The sequence below is a fragment of the Schistocerca americana genome, chromosome 6 (genome assembly GCF_021461395.2).
Source record: "Schistocerca americana isolate TAMUIC-IGC-003095 chromosome 6, iqSchAmer2.1, whole genome shotgun sequence".
In the NCBI taxonomy this organism is placed as follows: domain Eukaryota; kingdom Metazoa; phylum Arthropoda; class Insecta; order Orthoptera; family Acrididae; genus Schistocerca; species Schistocerca americana.
Window position 1 is genome coordinate 249,601,198 of NC_060124.1, and position 17,623 is coordinate 249,618,820.

The window sequence follows — 17,623 nt, forward strand, 5'->3', positions numbered from 1 at the left end:
CCCTACAGTTTCCTTCGTATGATGTGGAGAATTGGGACGCATACATAAAATAGTCTTTGGCAACATTTCCAAGCTTTTGGTGTTTTCGTCCCCAATGTGCATAAGCCTTTCTTACTGTGATGAATTTCTCCTCACGTTCATCACCTTTTGTATCAGCTAGCTCCTCTACAGGAACCTGCCATTCTCTCTGTTGATGAAATGTGCCAGTTGCTCTCAAATTATCATGTACATACTCATGCTGCTCGTGTTGAGTTCTACCATTGTCAAAAGGATCGCAATAGTCATACAGAGCTTGGGCAGTGGAACTTTGTGGGCTTAGCCGTCATAGCCAGTTTGTTACAGAAGCTCACTGGGACTCATGTGGCGACCTGACACGCTATAATATGCTTGGCATCTCACAGAGAAGTTTGTGAACATGCCTTGCAATGTGGAAATCCCTCTTTCAAAGCGATTTTGAACATTGCCCAGTCTTTTGAAGTATCTACGGAAGCAGGAAATCAGATAGAAACTTATGCAAAGTAGCCACTGTGGTTTCTCCTCCTAATCCTTTGACCTCTCTAGTGGTAGATAATGCCAACACTGAAAACTTATTTGGGTTAGATGCCTTCAGGCCTTTTGGATTCTCTATTTCTGATGAAAAGCATCTGGTCTCAGATCAGGTTCCCTACCAACAATATTTGTTCCTTAAGGGAGCCAGTCAAAGCAGAACTCAATTGACTTCTGTCCTTGACCAAGTCCTGTCCTTGGGTGTTGTCGTGCTTGTCACCTCTAACGAATGGTCTATTCTGTTGTAATTGTCACAAAGCCTAATGAGAACCTTTGGTTCTGAGATGATTTTAAAAAAGTCTGTAAATTCACTGTCTATTATTGATACCTGTCCCTTATCCTTTCAGGATGAATTCTTAGTCACAGTCCAATATTTTTCCAAAATAGACTTGTCAGAAACCTATTTGAAATTGCCTTTGGATGATGATTCCAAATGTATTCTGGTAGTGAATACCCCCTTTAGGTTACACCAATACCAACATCTGCCATTCAGCATTGCTAGTGGTTCTGCTATTTTCCAATAATACTTGGAGCTACTCTCGGCCTCCATGCTGGGGTGCATTAACTATCCAGATGATACTGTGGTCTCTGGTTCCTCAACAGATGAACACCTGCAGGACCTATGTGCCATGTTCGTGGTGCTGCAGGCTGCCAGGCTGAAACATAATTTGGACAAAATGTGATTTTTTCAGCTGTCTACAATCTACCTCAGTTTTAAAGTCTTGCATGCTTGTGTCAAGCCTTTACTTCAACATGTCAATGCCGTTGGGTGGCTTGCGGAGTATCAATGTAGATGTAGATGTACTACCATAAATTTCTTCTTGATGCTCTCTCATGTAAAGATGTTCATTTTCACTGGTTGCCTGCCTTCAAGAGTGCTTTTACCCTGTTGAAGCCCAAATTACATTCAGCACCTTGCTTGGTTACCTTCCAATCCGGTCTACATCTTGTTATGGCCACAGATGCCTCCCAGTATGGCAATGGGGCCATTCTTATGCACAAATACATGGATGTTTCCAAATGCCCTACTGTGTATGCTTCCACAACACTGAACCTTGTGCAACAGTGTACTCCTAGATAGGAAAATAAGCTCTTGCTATTGTGTACACACCCAAAAAATTTCACGGTTTCCACTACAGTTCTAAATTTCATTTTATTACTGGTCATAAACCTCTAGTTTCTCTTTTCCATCCTTTGGCATCTCTTCTGGACAAAGAGGGCAATTGCCTGCAATGCTACGCTCTGTTATTGTCATGCTATAACTATGACATTCATGTCTGCCACACGGCACAGCACGCTAACGTGGACACTCTTTCTCAGTTGTCGACTGACCCCAATCCAGAATTTAATCAATTTTTCCTCCATGGCTGCTGGGTAAACCATCAGGCCATGCATTGGATCTTTCACAAAATTGTTATGCTCTCTGCCACTGCCTCTCAGTTCATGGTGGTGTGCTCCTGTAGAGTACTGAAGAGTCGGCACCCTAAGTTGAGATCCCATCAACATTGTGTCGGGACATTATGTGTCTTCTCCATCTGAACAATTGGGGTGATCCTCATACAAAACTGCTGGCCTGGCACCATGTGTCTTGGCCAGGAATTCACAATGAGATCATGCATGCTGTGTCAGCCTGCCCACAATGTGCCATCCATTAGGTGGCACCATGCCTCTCTCTTTCTACAGCACCCCTGGGAGCATATTCATGCTAATTATCTGGGGCTCTACCTTAGCTCCTTATGGGTTGTTGTAGTTGACGCTTTCTTAAAATTTAATTATGTAGTTCACTGAACGTCCATAACCATGGCAGCTACAGTCTCAGCCTTCGCAAAGGTTTTTCCTTGGAAGGATTACTGTATATGCTTATGATGGACAATGCCCACAGTTTGTGTCTCAGGATTTTGAAGATTTTTCTGCAAAGAGTGGCATTCAGCATGTTAAGGCCCCCCTATTCACCCTCAGTCAAATGGTGATGCTGAGTGGCTAGTCTGTACTTTCAAAACTGAAATGAAAAAATACATCATGCAATCTTCTTTTGGGGAAATCTTCAATAGATTCTTGAGCATCTATACATTCTCTGGTGACTATAGCTGGGTGGAGCTGCTTCATGGCTGCCAGCCCCCTACACTGTTTCATCTGCTCCAGCCAACACCCAGACACCTGCAGGTACCCACCTCAAAGTGGTTCCATCCAGGCTCCGCCATCTGGGTCTTCAGGTTAGGTCAGCATCCTAACTGGATACCAGTGGTTGTCCATCACCCCCAAGACTGCTGCCTCTGCATTGTGCGCACCTCTGATGACTTGGTGTCCTGCTACTATGATGAGCTTCACCCACACATGACCGAATACAAACCACAGACCGTGGTGCCTCCGCATTTGCCTCTACCATTCGCACCGACACCCACAGCATGGTCTACGCCCCCTTCAGCTCATGCACCAGTTTTGTTCTGGGTACTGCCACTGCCAGACAGAATATTTAGCAGCAGGCCACCTCCATCTCCATGGCCCATGTCACAGCCACCACTGCCTTTGTCTTTTCTGCTGCATCCATCACTGAGTGCTTGCCCAGAGATGGACATGTATACAGTGCCTCCATCCCTGCTGCTTCCTTGTGGTCTCTTGTGCAGGAGTGGGTGGCACACCTGTCCATGCCTGCAGCATTTCAGATTGTATTCTCCTGTGGTGACACAACACCTGCTCCAGCACTCATCTCCTTCCGATGAAGCATGGACATTTCCATCATGAGCAGTTTTCCCCGAAGGGGGAAGGACTGTCAAAACCATATACAGTGAGTGCACATAACTGAACAGCATGCACATCCACAGCTGTTCTAAAGAGGCCACCTCACAGTGGAACAGACAGAGAAGCAAGTGACGTGCCGTCTGCAAATAGTCGTATATCAGGTTGGGCATTTGGTCCTTGGCCACTCTAATGTTTTCATGACTATGAAACACTTCATTGTTAAATGTTGGTTTGTGGAATTATATCATTGTGTTTGTGCAATGTTACAATATAATCCATTCATCAGTTAAATAATATTTTTCTAGATGACAGTATGCTGTATAATTTGTCACAGTACAATACAGGGTGATTCAAAAAGAATACCACAACTTTAGGAATTTAAAACTCTGCAACGACAAAAGGCAGAGCTAAGCACTATCTGTCGGCGAATTAAGGGAGCTATAAAGTTTCATTTAGTTGTACATTTGTTCGCTTGAGGCGCTGTTGACTAGGCGTCAGCGTCAGTTGATGCTAAGATGGCGACCGCTCAACAGAAAGCTTTTTGTGTTATTGAGTACGGCAGAAGTGAATCGACAACAGTTGTTCAGCGTGCATTTCGAACGAAGTATGGTGTTAAACCTCCTGATAGGTGGTGTATTAAACATTGGTATAAACAGTTTACAGAGAATGGGTGTTTGTGCAAAGGGAAAAGTTCTTGACGGCCGAGAACGAGTGATGAAAATGTAGCACGCATCCAGCAAGCATTTTTTCGCAGCCCAGGAAAATCGACTCGCAGAGCTAGCAGAGAGCTGCAAATTCCACAATCAACTGTATTGAGAGTCCTACGAAAAAGGTTAGTTATGAAACCTGAACGTCAACTACCCGAGGCGATGGATCGGCCGCCAGGCAGCCCATGACAGAGCACTTCATCACTGGCCTCCAAGAAGCCCTGATCTTACCCCCTGCGATTTTTTCTTATGGGGGTATGTTAAGGATATGGTGTTTCGGCCACCTCTCCCAGCCACCATTGATGATTTGAAACGAGAAATAACAGCAGCTATCCAAACTGTTATGCCTGATATGCTACAGAGAGTGTGGAACGAGTTGGAGTATCGGGTTGACATTGCTCGAGTGTCTGGAGGGGGCCATATTGAACATCTCTGAACTTGTTTTTGAGTGAAAAAAAACCTTTTTAAATACTCTTTGTAATGATGTATAACAGAAGGTTATATTATGTTTCTTTCATTAAATACACATTTTTAAAGTTGTGGTATTCTTTTTGAATCACCCTGTATATTTGAATACTACAAGAAACATGATACAGCATGAAACAACATTTGACTTGAAGAAAGACATAAGAGAACAGATGCAAAAAGAAACAGAAGGGGAGCAAATTTTTTAAAAACAGTGTAAGAATGTTACATAGAGTGATATGTAACATAATGTAATACCATCTGACCATAATGATAAAAGTACAGTAACTCACTGTTATTATCTTCTCTGGCTGAAATAAAGGATTTACTACATATGACTCAAGCTTGTTGATAATCTCCTCTGTTATTGACTCTTTGTCGAAATTCATGAGTGAGTTCAGAAAGTGATCTGGATTTGCAAGGAGTCCCCTTCCTGGCTCCCAGTAGTCCAATATCTTCTCACCAATACCTTTTCCTGGGATCTGCATAAAATGAATGCAATTTCAAAGTATTATCAAAGAAGCAGACTGGCTACATATACATAAAATAAGAAATTAGTTACAATTAATGATCAGATTTAAAGTTTTATCTAATTTTTAATATATTTCTACACCTAGATTTATATTATAATGGTATATCAAACAATGAAAATCCATGGTGGAATGTAACAATATTATGAAAAGTAAAGTTGCTACTCACCATATAGTGGAGATGCTGAGTCACAGATAGGCACAAAAAAAAAAAGACTGTCATAAATAAAGCTTTTGGCCAGTATGGACTTTGTCAGCAATAGATGACAGAAATGCACCCAATAGATGACAGACATGCACACACAAACTCTCACAAATGCAACTCACACACATGACTGCAGTCTCGATAGTCTTTTTGTTGTGCCTATCTGCGACTCAGCATCTCTGCTATGAGCAGCATTTCCTTTTCATAATAATGGTATATCAGTTACTCTAACCTTTCCTCACAGTATTCTGCCAACAGTGGGGAAAAACCATGCTTCAACAGCAATATTCCTTTACCATTTTGTCAAAACAGCAATCACCAAAGAACTACTTTAGATATTGAAAGAAGCACTAGTCAATCTCTGTAAGGAACAAAACATAATGACGGGTGATCAACTAGCTCCCAGCCAAAATATTTAAGGAGTAGCTTCCATTTTGGCAGCTGTATCAATCTAATGTTAGCATGAAGCAATAAAGGTCACATTATTTGTCACAATAACTGTGGACATAAAAATGTATGAAAAAATCACTAACAATCACACAATTATCTTTTTTACTGCAATTTTTTGTCAACTGTAGTCAATAAATAATAAGTGATGACATATGTATAACCTACACAGTGCTCATCAATGTTGTTTGTCAACCTGCCTTTGAATAGTCTCACCTACTTATATACTTAGCTATAACTATTGGAATCATACATCATACACATTTGTTGATGATTTCCTGCTACCCTCATATTTCTTGCTATCAAAAACTGAGTTACTGACCATATTTCACAGTAAGAGAGCTGCTCAAGAGTCCAAAAGATTTTTTTACTGTAAATATTATCCACAGTATGTACATAAATGTTTGCTGAAGGGTAATAGCTACATTTCAGACATATTTTACCTTTTATATTAATGGCATCTTCAGTTTGTCCTGTCTACACAAACACAACAAGATGTGCCAAATGAACAAACTGTTCTTATCACCATTAATTACTTTATGTGTGGGCCCACAGCCCTGATGTAATTTCTGAATGATAAAACTATTTTAAACATCCATTGGAGGCTGTCAAATTATTTATCAATGATGAGATTTGTTTCATCATGTAGTACATTACATTACAAGCCAGTTTTGGCCTATGGCCATTTTCAACAGTTTAAAAATAATACCAACAAAGCGAAAAGGTAAAGCACTAAATTAATGTTTTTACATTTAGCAAATTACAATTACTGTTACATTACTTACCACTTGTTAGCAGTAATTTAGTTACATGAGATATTAAGAAATGTGTTCCTGTATGCAGTCAGCAATAGACACACATACACACACGCTCACACACACTCACACTAACGCAACTTGCACACATGTAGCTTTTGGCCATTAAGGCCTTTGTCAGCAATAGACACACACACACACACACACACACACACACACACACACTCACGCAAACGCAACTTGCACACACAGTGCGTTTGCGTGTGTGCAAGTTGTGTTCACGTGAGTGTGTGTGTGTGCGTGTGTGTTATGTGTGTCTATTGCTGTCAAAGGACTTAATGGACGAAAGCTATAATTGTGTGACTCTTTTTGTTGTGCCTATCGCGACTCAAAATCTCCGCTATATGGTGAGTAGCAACTTTCCTCTCTAATATTGATACATTCCACCCTGGATTTTCCACTGTTTGATTTAGTTTTAGAATACGACACATATATCAACAACACAGCTGTAATTTAACAGTTATTGTTATATGCAAACTGTGACAATGTTAAATCAGTGATTTATCTTTTTGCTTTGTTGATATCGTTAATATGATATGTTGACATGGCCACAGCTTTATTCTGCCCAAAAGTATGATATATGATGAAACAAAGGTCATCTTGTATAAGGAATCTGACAGCCTACAGTGGATATTTAAAATCATTGAGAAAGTTCTTATGACATTGTCACTGTTCTTGTACTATAAATCTAAAGATCTTTCCAGATCAATCATGAGGTGTTTGACATCATTCCACAAGCGAAAAATAAAATATAAAAACAAGAAAACCAAAAGATCTTGATGTGGATATGTGGAGAATTTTTGTAAGTGAAGTGGAAGTGTTTTCTCTAAAAAAAGTGATCATGAAAAATAGTTTCCTATACAAGGTCTGTTCAGAAAATAAGTGACCATTTTTAATTACACCCCAAAGGAGATATTTAGTTACACGTTGTTGGTAGCACTGCCTTGTAACAGAATGATCCATACATAATGAAGTTCTTTATATCATTTTCTTTGCAAGATTAATTCTTTCACTACTGTGGATGTCTATATACATCTTGTTCAGCCACTCACAAGGTGCTGTGGATGCCTATACATGCACCGCTTTGGTTTTCCTACAGTGCTATAGAGGACTAAATGTGCATCCTCAGCTGCTGACCTCTCACTGCTGTGGATGAGTTACTTACATTCCACGGAGAATAAAGAATTTTCAAGTATTTATCATACAATGTATGTGCCTCTTTGCATGCTATCATTTGCAAAAAACCTCATTCACATTATCTTGAACTGTTTATGAAATATGATGGTTGTTATGACCACATCCTTGAACATATTCTCAGTTCAAAACTAATAAACTTTCTTGAGGCTGAGAAGCTTATGTGTACAAATCAGCATGGTTGTAGAAAGCATTGCTCGTGTGAAACTCAGCTTGCCCTTTTCTCACATGATATACTTAGAACTATGGATGAAGGGCAACAGGCAGGTCTAGATTTCCGGAAAGCATTTGATACGTTGTCCCATTGGAGGCTGTTAACAAAGGTACGAGCATATCGAATAAGTTCACACATATGTAAGTGGCTTGAAGACTTCTTATTTACAGAATCCAGTATATTGTCTTTGATGCCAAGTGTTCATCAGAGACAAGGGTATTGTCAGGAGTGCCCCAGGGAAGTGTGATAAGAATGCTGTCATTACATACATAAATGATTTGGCTGACACGGTGGGCAGCAATCTGTGGTTGTTTGTTCACAATGTGTCGAAGTTGAGTGATTTTAGGAAGATACAAGACAATTTAGACAAAATTCCAGTTGGTGTAATGAATGGCAGCTAGCCCTAAATGCAGAAAAATGTGTAATGTTCGCATGCAGTATTACTAGTGTCCTGCATGATACAATCAAGTTTAAATATCTGGGCACAATGTTGTAAAGTGATATGAGGTGGAATGGGCATGTGAGAACTGTGGTAGGTAGGCAAATGGTCAACTTCAGTTTATATGGAGAATTTTAGGAGTTTATATGGAGAATTTTAGGACAGAGTGGTTTATTTGTAAAGGAGACCACATATAGGACACTGGTGTGTCCTATTCTTGAGTATCACTTGAGTGTTTGGGGTCCATACCAGGTCGGATTGAAGGAAGACATTGAAACAGTACAGAAGCGGGTTGCTAGATTTGTTACCGGTAGGTTCGAACAATGGATGTTACGGAGTTGCTTCAGAACTCAAATGGGAATCCCTTGCGGTAAGGTGACTTTCTTTTCAAGAAACACTATTGGAAAATTTAGAGAACCAGCATTTGAAGCTGAATGCTGAACAATTCTACTGCCACCAACATACATTCCGCTTAAGGACCACAAAGATAAGATACGAGTAATTAATGCTCATATGGAGGCATACAGGCAGTTGTTTTGCCCTCACTCTATTTGCAAGTGGAATAAGAAAGGAAATGACAAGTAGTGTACACAGTACCCTCTGCCACGCACCGTATGGTGGCTTATGGAGTATCTATGTAGATGCAGACATATTTCCCCCATGTGCAGGGACAGAAATGGGCTTGTTGCATGTGGCTGTCCATGGGACATAAAAATCAATAACTCAAGAATGAAATGAGATACCATTCTGAGTCTTAACAAAAATAACTTGTCACAAATTAATTATAAACATCTTCAATGTATTTTTACCTTATTTGGTTTGACATCCTTGACAATACAGATTGTTTCCATAACAAGATGAACCCCTGCAGGGGGCTTTTTGAGTGCTCTGACTTCAGTGATATCTCCTTTATTCAATGCTCTCAGGCTGGCTTCAGCTGCATTTAACAATGGCATTGCCTCATCTGAAATGGTGCACGTATACAAATGTTAAGTCACAAAGGACTGAAATCAGTAAAATTCAAAACATAGTTGAAGCAGTTCAGTTGTGTACAACAGCAATGAAATACTGATCCAATAAGTCTACATCAGTCTATGACATGGAATCCAAAATTTTCGGGACTGGTGTTGCCATCTGGAAAGTAGTAGATCTTTGCACCGCTAGGTGGTGAGAGGTGCTAGCTGGGAGGATGTGTTGTGTGTCCACAGTGATTTCTGTAATACTCTGTGTTTGGTGTGCAGCGATTTTATGATGGATCCACGAACAGAACAGCGCGTGTGTATCAAATTCTGTGTGAATCTTGGGAAAAGTGCTATGGAGACCCTTGCAATGATTCAACAAGTGTATGGGGAATGAAGCATGAGCTGTATCCGTATGTTTGAGTGGCATGCTCGGTTCAGGGCCGGCCGTACAGATGTCGAAGATGATGCTCACACTGGAAGGACCATTAGGCGCACAACGCCAGACATTATTGCCAAACTTCAACAATTGGATCGTGCGGATCAATGTCGAACCATTCAAAACCTTGCAGATTAAGTGAGTATCAATTATGGGACATGTCAACAAATGTTGACTGATGAACTGGGCGTGCATTGTGTTGCTGCAGAATTTGTGCCAAGGATCTTGACTCCCGACCAGAAAGCACAGCGTGTTAAAGTGTACACAGACCTTCATCAGACACCATCTGATGATCCAACCTTCTTGTCACAGGTTATCACTGGCAACGAGAGCTGGATTTATGGTTATGACCCAGAGACAATGCAAAAATCATCCCAGCGGAAGAGCTGGGGCTCTCCAAGCCCCTAAAGGGCGAGACAGGAGAAGAGCAAAGTGAAGAGCATGATCATCATTTTCTTTGATACCAAGGGAATTGTGCACAAAGAATTCATCCCACCCAACCAAACAGTGAATTCCACATACTACTGTGATGTTTTGTGGTGGCTCCGTGCAAGTGTGCGGCGACGATGGCCCAAACTTTGGCATCAAGGGAACTGGCTGCTGCATCACGAAGACACGCCCTGTCACATATCCTTGCTCACCAGGACCTTTTCGGCAAAAAACAACAAGGCAGTTGTACCCCCATTCACCGTATACTCACCAGATTCGGCACCTTGAAACTTCACACTATTCCCAAAACTGAAACTCAATTTGAAAGGTTGTGGTTCGGCACTCTAGAGAGGATTCGAGAAGCATTGCTGGCAGTGATAAACACCCTCAAAGAACAGGACTTCCAGGAAACGTTTGACCAGTGGCAGAAGAGCTGGGACCAGTGTGTACGTGCAAATGTGAACTACTTCGAGGGTGATGGTGACCATTAGTCCAAAGGAAAGGTTTTTAACAGATGGCAGCACCAGTCCCAAAAATTTTGGATAGCACCTCATATGACCGCAATTATTTGAGATATTTCACTCTCTCGTACTGGTTTCAATTAGTAAGTGTTGGACACCTTTCAACAATTTACTAGTTTTTGCATGTGTAAATCTGTTTTTGAAGACCAAACAACTATTCTGTAGGAACAAACACAGATTCAACATGCATTAATTTTGAGAAATTGTTGTCTCTTTTCAGTCAAGCAAATGGCAGAGTCAATGTTGATGGCGCATTTCTTGATTCCTAAAAAAAATTCAATACAGTTCTGCCTGTCCCCTCGCAAGAAAAATACTCACCCATGCTTCGGAATATTGGAACATTTGACTGCAATAAAGATGTTATATTTATACATCTAACCTTTTGCCCCTGGCTCTGCCTACATGTGAATTCGACATATATATTGAATATGTCTCTGCATCTCTCTGTGCACGCCTCTTCTGCCCTCTATCTGTTCACCTCTTCCTCTTACCTCTATTTGTCTATTACCTCCTCCACACTCTCTGCATCTTCATCTCCTCCTCCACCCCTCTTTGCCCATTACCTCCACCCCTGTGTGTCACCATATCTTCCTCCCACCTCCCTCTGACCATACCCTACTCCCACTCTTTCTTTCCATCTCTACCTCCCCATCTTCCTCTTCCACCTGCCCAGTAACCTTCTACACTTTCCACCTGCCTCATGCATCTCTCCCTCCTCCTCCTCCTCTCTGTCCAATTCCTCCTCCCCCTCACACTTTCCATGCCATCCTCTATTCATCTCAACCTGCCCCCAGCCTTGCTCATCAGCATGTGCAGCCCCTGCAACACTGACATGCTCGTCTTATAGAGTAGACTACTCATGAGGGTATTGAAAATAATTGATTTTTTCCAAATGTACAGGCCGCCATGCAAAGCTGGTCTATAAAGCATGCTGATACTACTCCAGTGCAGCACACTTCTCATGCAGGGCAGCCTACATGTCAGCACCCAGAAAACAGACTCTTGCCCCTGAATGTAGGGTGCCCTGCAAAGCAGGTTGATTTGGTAGGCCAATACCATTCTCAAACAATATGCCTACTGTGCAGGCCAGCCTATATGCAGAGACTGGAAAAACCATGTTTTTGCCCGTATCTCCACTCCTATTTGAGCTAAAAGGTCATAAACGCCAGAGTGCTGATACTGGTTAGGCCTACTGTTTCTGTGTCAAATTTGGTTCAAATTAATCAGTGGCTTTGGAGGAGATCCCATACATACACACTTACACACAATAGTTTTACCTTTCTAACTAAGGCAGTTCATAGATAAAGCTGTACACTGACAGCCGATATCTTTAGGAAACTCTTGCAAACTGTAGAGAGACTTGGGCCTTATAAACATTTGGTACAAAGATCAGCAGCTAACTTAGAACATAAATAAATGCCATGTAATGCATGTAATCCAATTACTATGTGATCACTGATTAGCCACATGAAAGGTTTTAAGCTAGAATGATCACATTTTAAAAAAATCTAGACGTGACCAGATCCTGATCCAGATTTATTAGTAAAATCATACAGAAGAGTAATTAATGCACAAATGAGGTTGCTTACAAAACCTTGGTTCAAAAATTTCTGCTTGTCAGCCAGGGACTTTTATAAAGCAATATTAATGAAGGAAGACGGCATGAGTTGAGGAATATCTGTACTTCATTACCGGTTTTCCTATCGGTCTGCATGAGTGTGTCTTAGAGATGCCCTGTTTCTAATACAGGTTAATGTTACTGTCTCCAAATTGTATCTTACATGATGACCAAGAGTTAAATTAGACCCATACAGGCTTACATGAAGGAGTATAGAGTATATTTCTTCCAATGCATCAGCTATGAATGAAATTTCCCTGAGATTTCTCTACCTGTTTGTAATAGCAGCACACTAATTATTACTATTTTCCTTGGTCACATCACTCACCCACCTTCTTTGTTCAAACTACCAAGAACAATATTACAATCAGTGTTATTTTAGTTATATTTAATTTAACTGCCATTTTCTGTTTTAATTTTGTAGTTGTTAGATTTATTTTTCTCTGCTGGCAGCATCAGCCTTGTAAATAACACACCTCTCCCTTGCCACCCTGAACTGTACAACACACTAACTACATTTCATCCTTTAATATAGTGGGTTAACTTTTCACATTAATTACTATCTCAGCTATATTTCCTCACAATGAATACTCTGATTCTCACTCCTCCTTAACCTCACAAAATCGTAACCTCTTGTTTCAGCTGCTTCAGCGCTGTGAGCAAGAACTGCTGTAGGGCATAAACCTCTTGGGCACCACTGGTTAAGGAATGCTGCAACCCAGAAATACAGGTCAGTGCTTCACTCTGCAGGAAGAGGCATACTCGAGGTCTTACCTGTCAGGCAACCTCCTCCAAACAGGTCAGCAGTATGTGTCAGAGCTGTTAGTAGCTCATTCCAACATCCATCCTTTATCTGCACTTTACACAGAACTGGGTCTACTCTCCCTCCATCTCTACTTTTATATAATTATCCTGTTTGAAACATGGCTAAAACCACACATATCCACTGCATATGTTCATTTCCCAGCACATACAGGATGGACTGATCAAACAAACATGGCAGGGGTGTTGGGTCTATATACAAACTGATCTCAAAGTCTTAAGCACATCAAACCCAAGGAAAGAAACACAGGCTGAATTCATGCTCATTGAAATAAGCGTCAATACAAACATATCATAACGGGAGACCTGAACATAGACTTGTTGAGAGACAATCCCTACTTTTTAGTTGCAACTACATGAACAGTCTTCCATTATAATCTACACACTATAAGTGCACAGGCACACTCTTATACATTTGATCAGGAGGGGGGGAAGAATAACAGATATAGGTCGAACTTCAGCTTCAGCCTCTCAGCATATGATGTAATATTCAAGGCCTACTCTGTGCTGCCCCCAGAAATCAAATTGCATATGTAACTTGTAGAAACTAAACAAATAGATCATGACACTCAAACAGGCAACAGCTCAGAAACCTCGTGGCATCAAATAACCAGTGAGCCAACAATTGAAGGTAAAATGCACAAACTCACTGTTCTATGCAACATACATACCCCTATACACAGCCTGTGTAAGAAAATCTCCTGCTCCTTGGCTGACAACAGAAATACATAAAATGATGAACAACAGGGATACTGCTCACGGGTGATATAAGGCAACTCTGAAACACAACAGTTACAGAGAATACAGAAAGCTACAAAGCATGCTAAGGCAATGCATTCACAATGCCAAAACCAGGCATGCTCATTCTTATGCATGCACTAACATGGCAACAGTGACTCTGTGGAAGAATCTCTGTAGCTCAGTTGTTGGAAAATCAAAATCAGCAACCAATTTTCAGGTCTCAGGCAATGAACTGAATGAATTCCTCTGCATCAATCAACTTGTGGGGCGGCGGGTGGAAAATAAAGAATTATTTCCTATTGTATGTTTGTGCCGTTCTCTATGCAGGCTCTCTAACTACCATGTAGGCAACCAGAAAGTGATTAGCAAAAACGTGATGCCTGTAATTAAGAGTTCGCTGTGCCCACTCTGATTATTGAAGTTCATTACTCTGAAGATCTAGGATGATGTTTGGGATTCATAGAAAATGCAGTTTACTATAACAATTTTCACTATATTCTGAAAATGATAAAGCATAAAATTACAGACAAAAGATTACCCCTATCAGCTATTGTACTATCAGAGCTGTTCAGAGTCTATTGCGCAGATCCTAATATCCTTAGATGATGAAACTGTTCAATAACTGTTATCGATGTAAATATTCAAAGTGAATGGTCACCAAAATTTGATGTTAATACTCATCAAACACCACACTAGTAATGGTAGAAAGTCTGTCCTGCGGCGACACGTGAAAATACGACACACGCAAACTGAGAATAAATCACTGAAGTCATTCCACTATTAACACTTTACCACAATGCGAACTCATTGTTAAGTGCATATCGAGTTACGTAATACAGCATCCAAGGCTGTTCCTGGCAACTGCACAAATGCGATGCGGTTTCTGACACGGAGTGCATGCTGATACGAATCTAGAAGAGAACTGGGGCCTTAACTCTAGCTCGCACACTCTTTATTTATATAGTCATGGTGCTGACCGCCAAAGGTGCAGCCGACAACATTTGCCTTACTGACTAACCACTGGGCTAGCAAAACACCACTTCAATTTACTAAATAATTAACTGCTTCATTCGCTGAAGGCCAATGAAATTCTCAATTTGATTGTGCAATCAGCACATAGGTAAAAATCTATAATAAAATTCTAATGTGGCTAGGTTAAATACTTTTGACGAGAGAATTATTTTAGTTGTACTACACGCAATAGATGAACTCTGAACTTGCCCTTTGGAGGGACGCTACAGCTACAGTTTTATAGCTACCTTTTTGAAACTTCTTACATCTTTGTTATTATAGCGTATCTCCATTCTACCTAAATATAAACATCCTAGCTTTATCTAATCACTTACTTAATCTAGCTTGCTTCCGAACTTTTAGGACACAAAACAGGAAATCATGAATGTCAACCAAAATATTACTTTGTGAGATCCAGCATGCTGTTTCTACTAAATTACAATGAAAAAGGAATCCGAATATAAATTTTGAAGTTTCTAGCTCCTTCCTGTTGCATCAATGATTTTTATGTAAAATGTCCAAATTTCGAAAACCGTTTAAGTTACCAAACTGAAACTTAACACATTATTAATTCAGCATCACTCCTGACATGCAATTAACTATTCAGATTATTTACTTTATTTTTCAGATATTGCGCAACATTCGTGATGTCATAGCTAGTTACAGCGGACTAGGCTGGCACACAATGGAAAGCATATGAATTTTATATGGCGTGAGTAAGCTGCTACCCTACAAACTTGCACACACCAATGAACTATCGGCCACAAGAATACCATAACTACATAGTGAACCAGAAAGCTTTCCACTTAAAACACACAACAATAAACATAACACGAACATTGATAGTGAGAATCTCTTACAAAGTGATAAACAACAATGGTATTAGCATAAACATGATCAAGAATGTCACCGACAGCTTAATACCTGTCTTAATAGGCATATTTAATTTTTGCCTCATGAATGGAATATATTCAAATTCATAGAAAAGAATTATACTCTGACTTATCGCTAAGACTGAAAACCCACAATTGGCATGTTATTACCAATCAATCAGCACACTATCTGTCATTCCCAAAGCCATAGAATATATTGTTTGTGGGCAAATTACTGAACACTTGTGTGATTCTACTTATTTGACAAATAGTAGTCCAGTTTTTACAAACACCACAGTACAATCACTGTGCTAATCAAGGTAACTGATGGCCTGAGATAAGCTATGGACAACTGTGAAACCACAATATTGCCACTAATAAACTTCAGCAAATCTTTTTATACTGTCAACTTTGATATATTGCTCAGAAAAATGTGACAGCTAAATTTGTCAGACAGGGCATTGAAGTGGTTTGAAATATAACCATGAAGAAGTGGTCTGACAGTTACTTGAAAACCAGAAAGCAACACTGAAGTGGTTTGAAATATAACCATGAAGAAGTGGTCTGACAGTTACTTGAAAACCAGAAAGCAAAGTGATGTCTATGGTAATGAAAAATTGTACTGGGAACATGATCTCGGAGTGCCACAGGGGTCCAATTAGGCCTATATTTGTTTTCCTTGTATGTCAAAGATATTTCATCAGTTTTGTCTTCCTGTAATATCATTTCTACACCAATAACCTCCAGCTCTGGCCAAGTACCTGACCTAAAGGTATAAATACTGTGACTGCTTAGATGAATGATGATCTGCCTTCACTGGTGAAGAATTATGTGTAATTTTGAATGAGCATTTAAACTGCACAGAGAATACAGTGGTGAGTGCCACAAGACTTCCGTCTGCCTCTACACCACCCTTAGGAAGTTTTGAAACTTATTTCCACACTGAAGAGAGAGCAGGCACTGTGCTATGCTGACAGCAGGCTTGTGACTGAGTGACAGCCTTTGGGGGTCACGGCTGTTGACATCAGTGGCGTTACTTCTCATGCTGGTGTGGAGCCATGATTGCCCCTCACTCTGTTCCAGTCACCTCAGCAGGGTGTGGAGACAGTTGTGTGCAGCATTCTACCTGCTTCCCTCTGGTGGGAGTCACATGGTACCTGGTGCTGAGGCACCAGTCGTCACTTTGAATGCAGCACTGGTGATACAAGGTGCACACAGTAGGACCGTGGGGCCATAGTACCAAGTCTCATGCAGTTGCTTCAGTTTTCTATTGCACTCAGCTATTCTCATCTCACAATCCTCTTGTGTGTATGTTATAGTGACCCACGTATTGCCACAAATGCCTTATAAGCCTGTGGCTGCTAATGAAATGCCCTATGGCAAATTTCTCACTCATTCTTATTACTCTTGCTTAAAAACTGGGTTGCATCACTGCACTGTCCCTCTCCATGGAGATGAGTCCCTCAGGTCTTATTCTTACTGTGGCCCGCTCCTCTACTGCAATCACCTTTATCCTTAATCTTTAAATCAAACACATAATACTAAATCAGCTACTCTTAACTACTACATAATTACTATATTAATCAGCAACTTTGTTAATATACCTTTCATCCATTGCTTGGGGAATCCAGTCTACAAGAACTTGAACTACTCCTGCATTGGGTTTTCACACGGCTTGTCATTTCAAATACATCAAATCTAGGCACAACAAAGAGTCACTATGGGGACAGGAACTCCTACACATGTCATGGTTACCCAACATCTACCAGCCCAATACTGTTCCACATGCTGCAACAATCACTTTGCAGTGATCTGCCCATCATATGTTGCTATCACCTGACTTAGTGAATAGTCCAGGCTTGGTTCCCAGGTGTCAAAGTAAATTTTGTTTGTACAATACATCTAGAGGT

General features: G+C 40.5%; 1 protein-coding gene across 1 annotated transcript in view; it reads right to left on the bottom strand.

Annotated features, from left to right (window-relative positions):
- LOC124620075 (dynein axonemal heavy chain 1-like) overlaps window positions 1–17,623 on the bottom strand; it is an 804,068-nt gene that overhangs the window by 240,624 nt on the left and 545,821 nt on the right. Inside the window, exons 36-37 of the mRNA XM_047146741.1 lie at window positions 9,111–9,265; window positions 4,751–4,939 (exon numbers count right to left, since the gene is read on the bottom strand). Of these exons, the coding sequence (XP_047002697.1) occupies window positions 4,751–4,939; window positions 9,111–9,265 (344 nt within the window). The remainder of the gene's footprint in view (window positions 1–4,750; window positions 4,940–9,110; window positions 9,266–17,623) is intronic.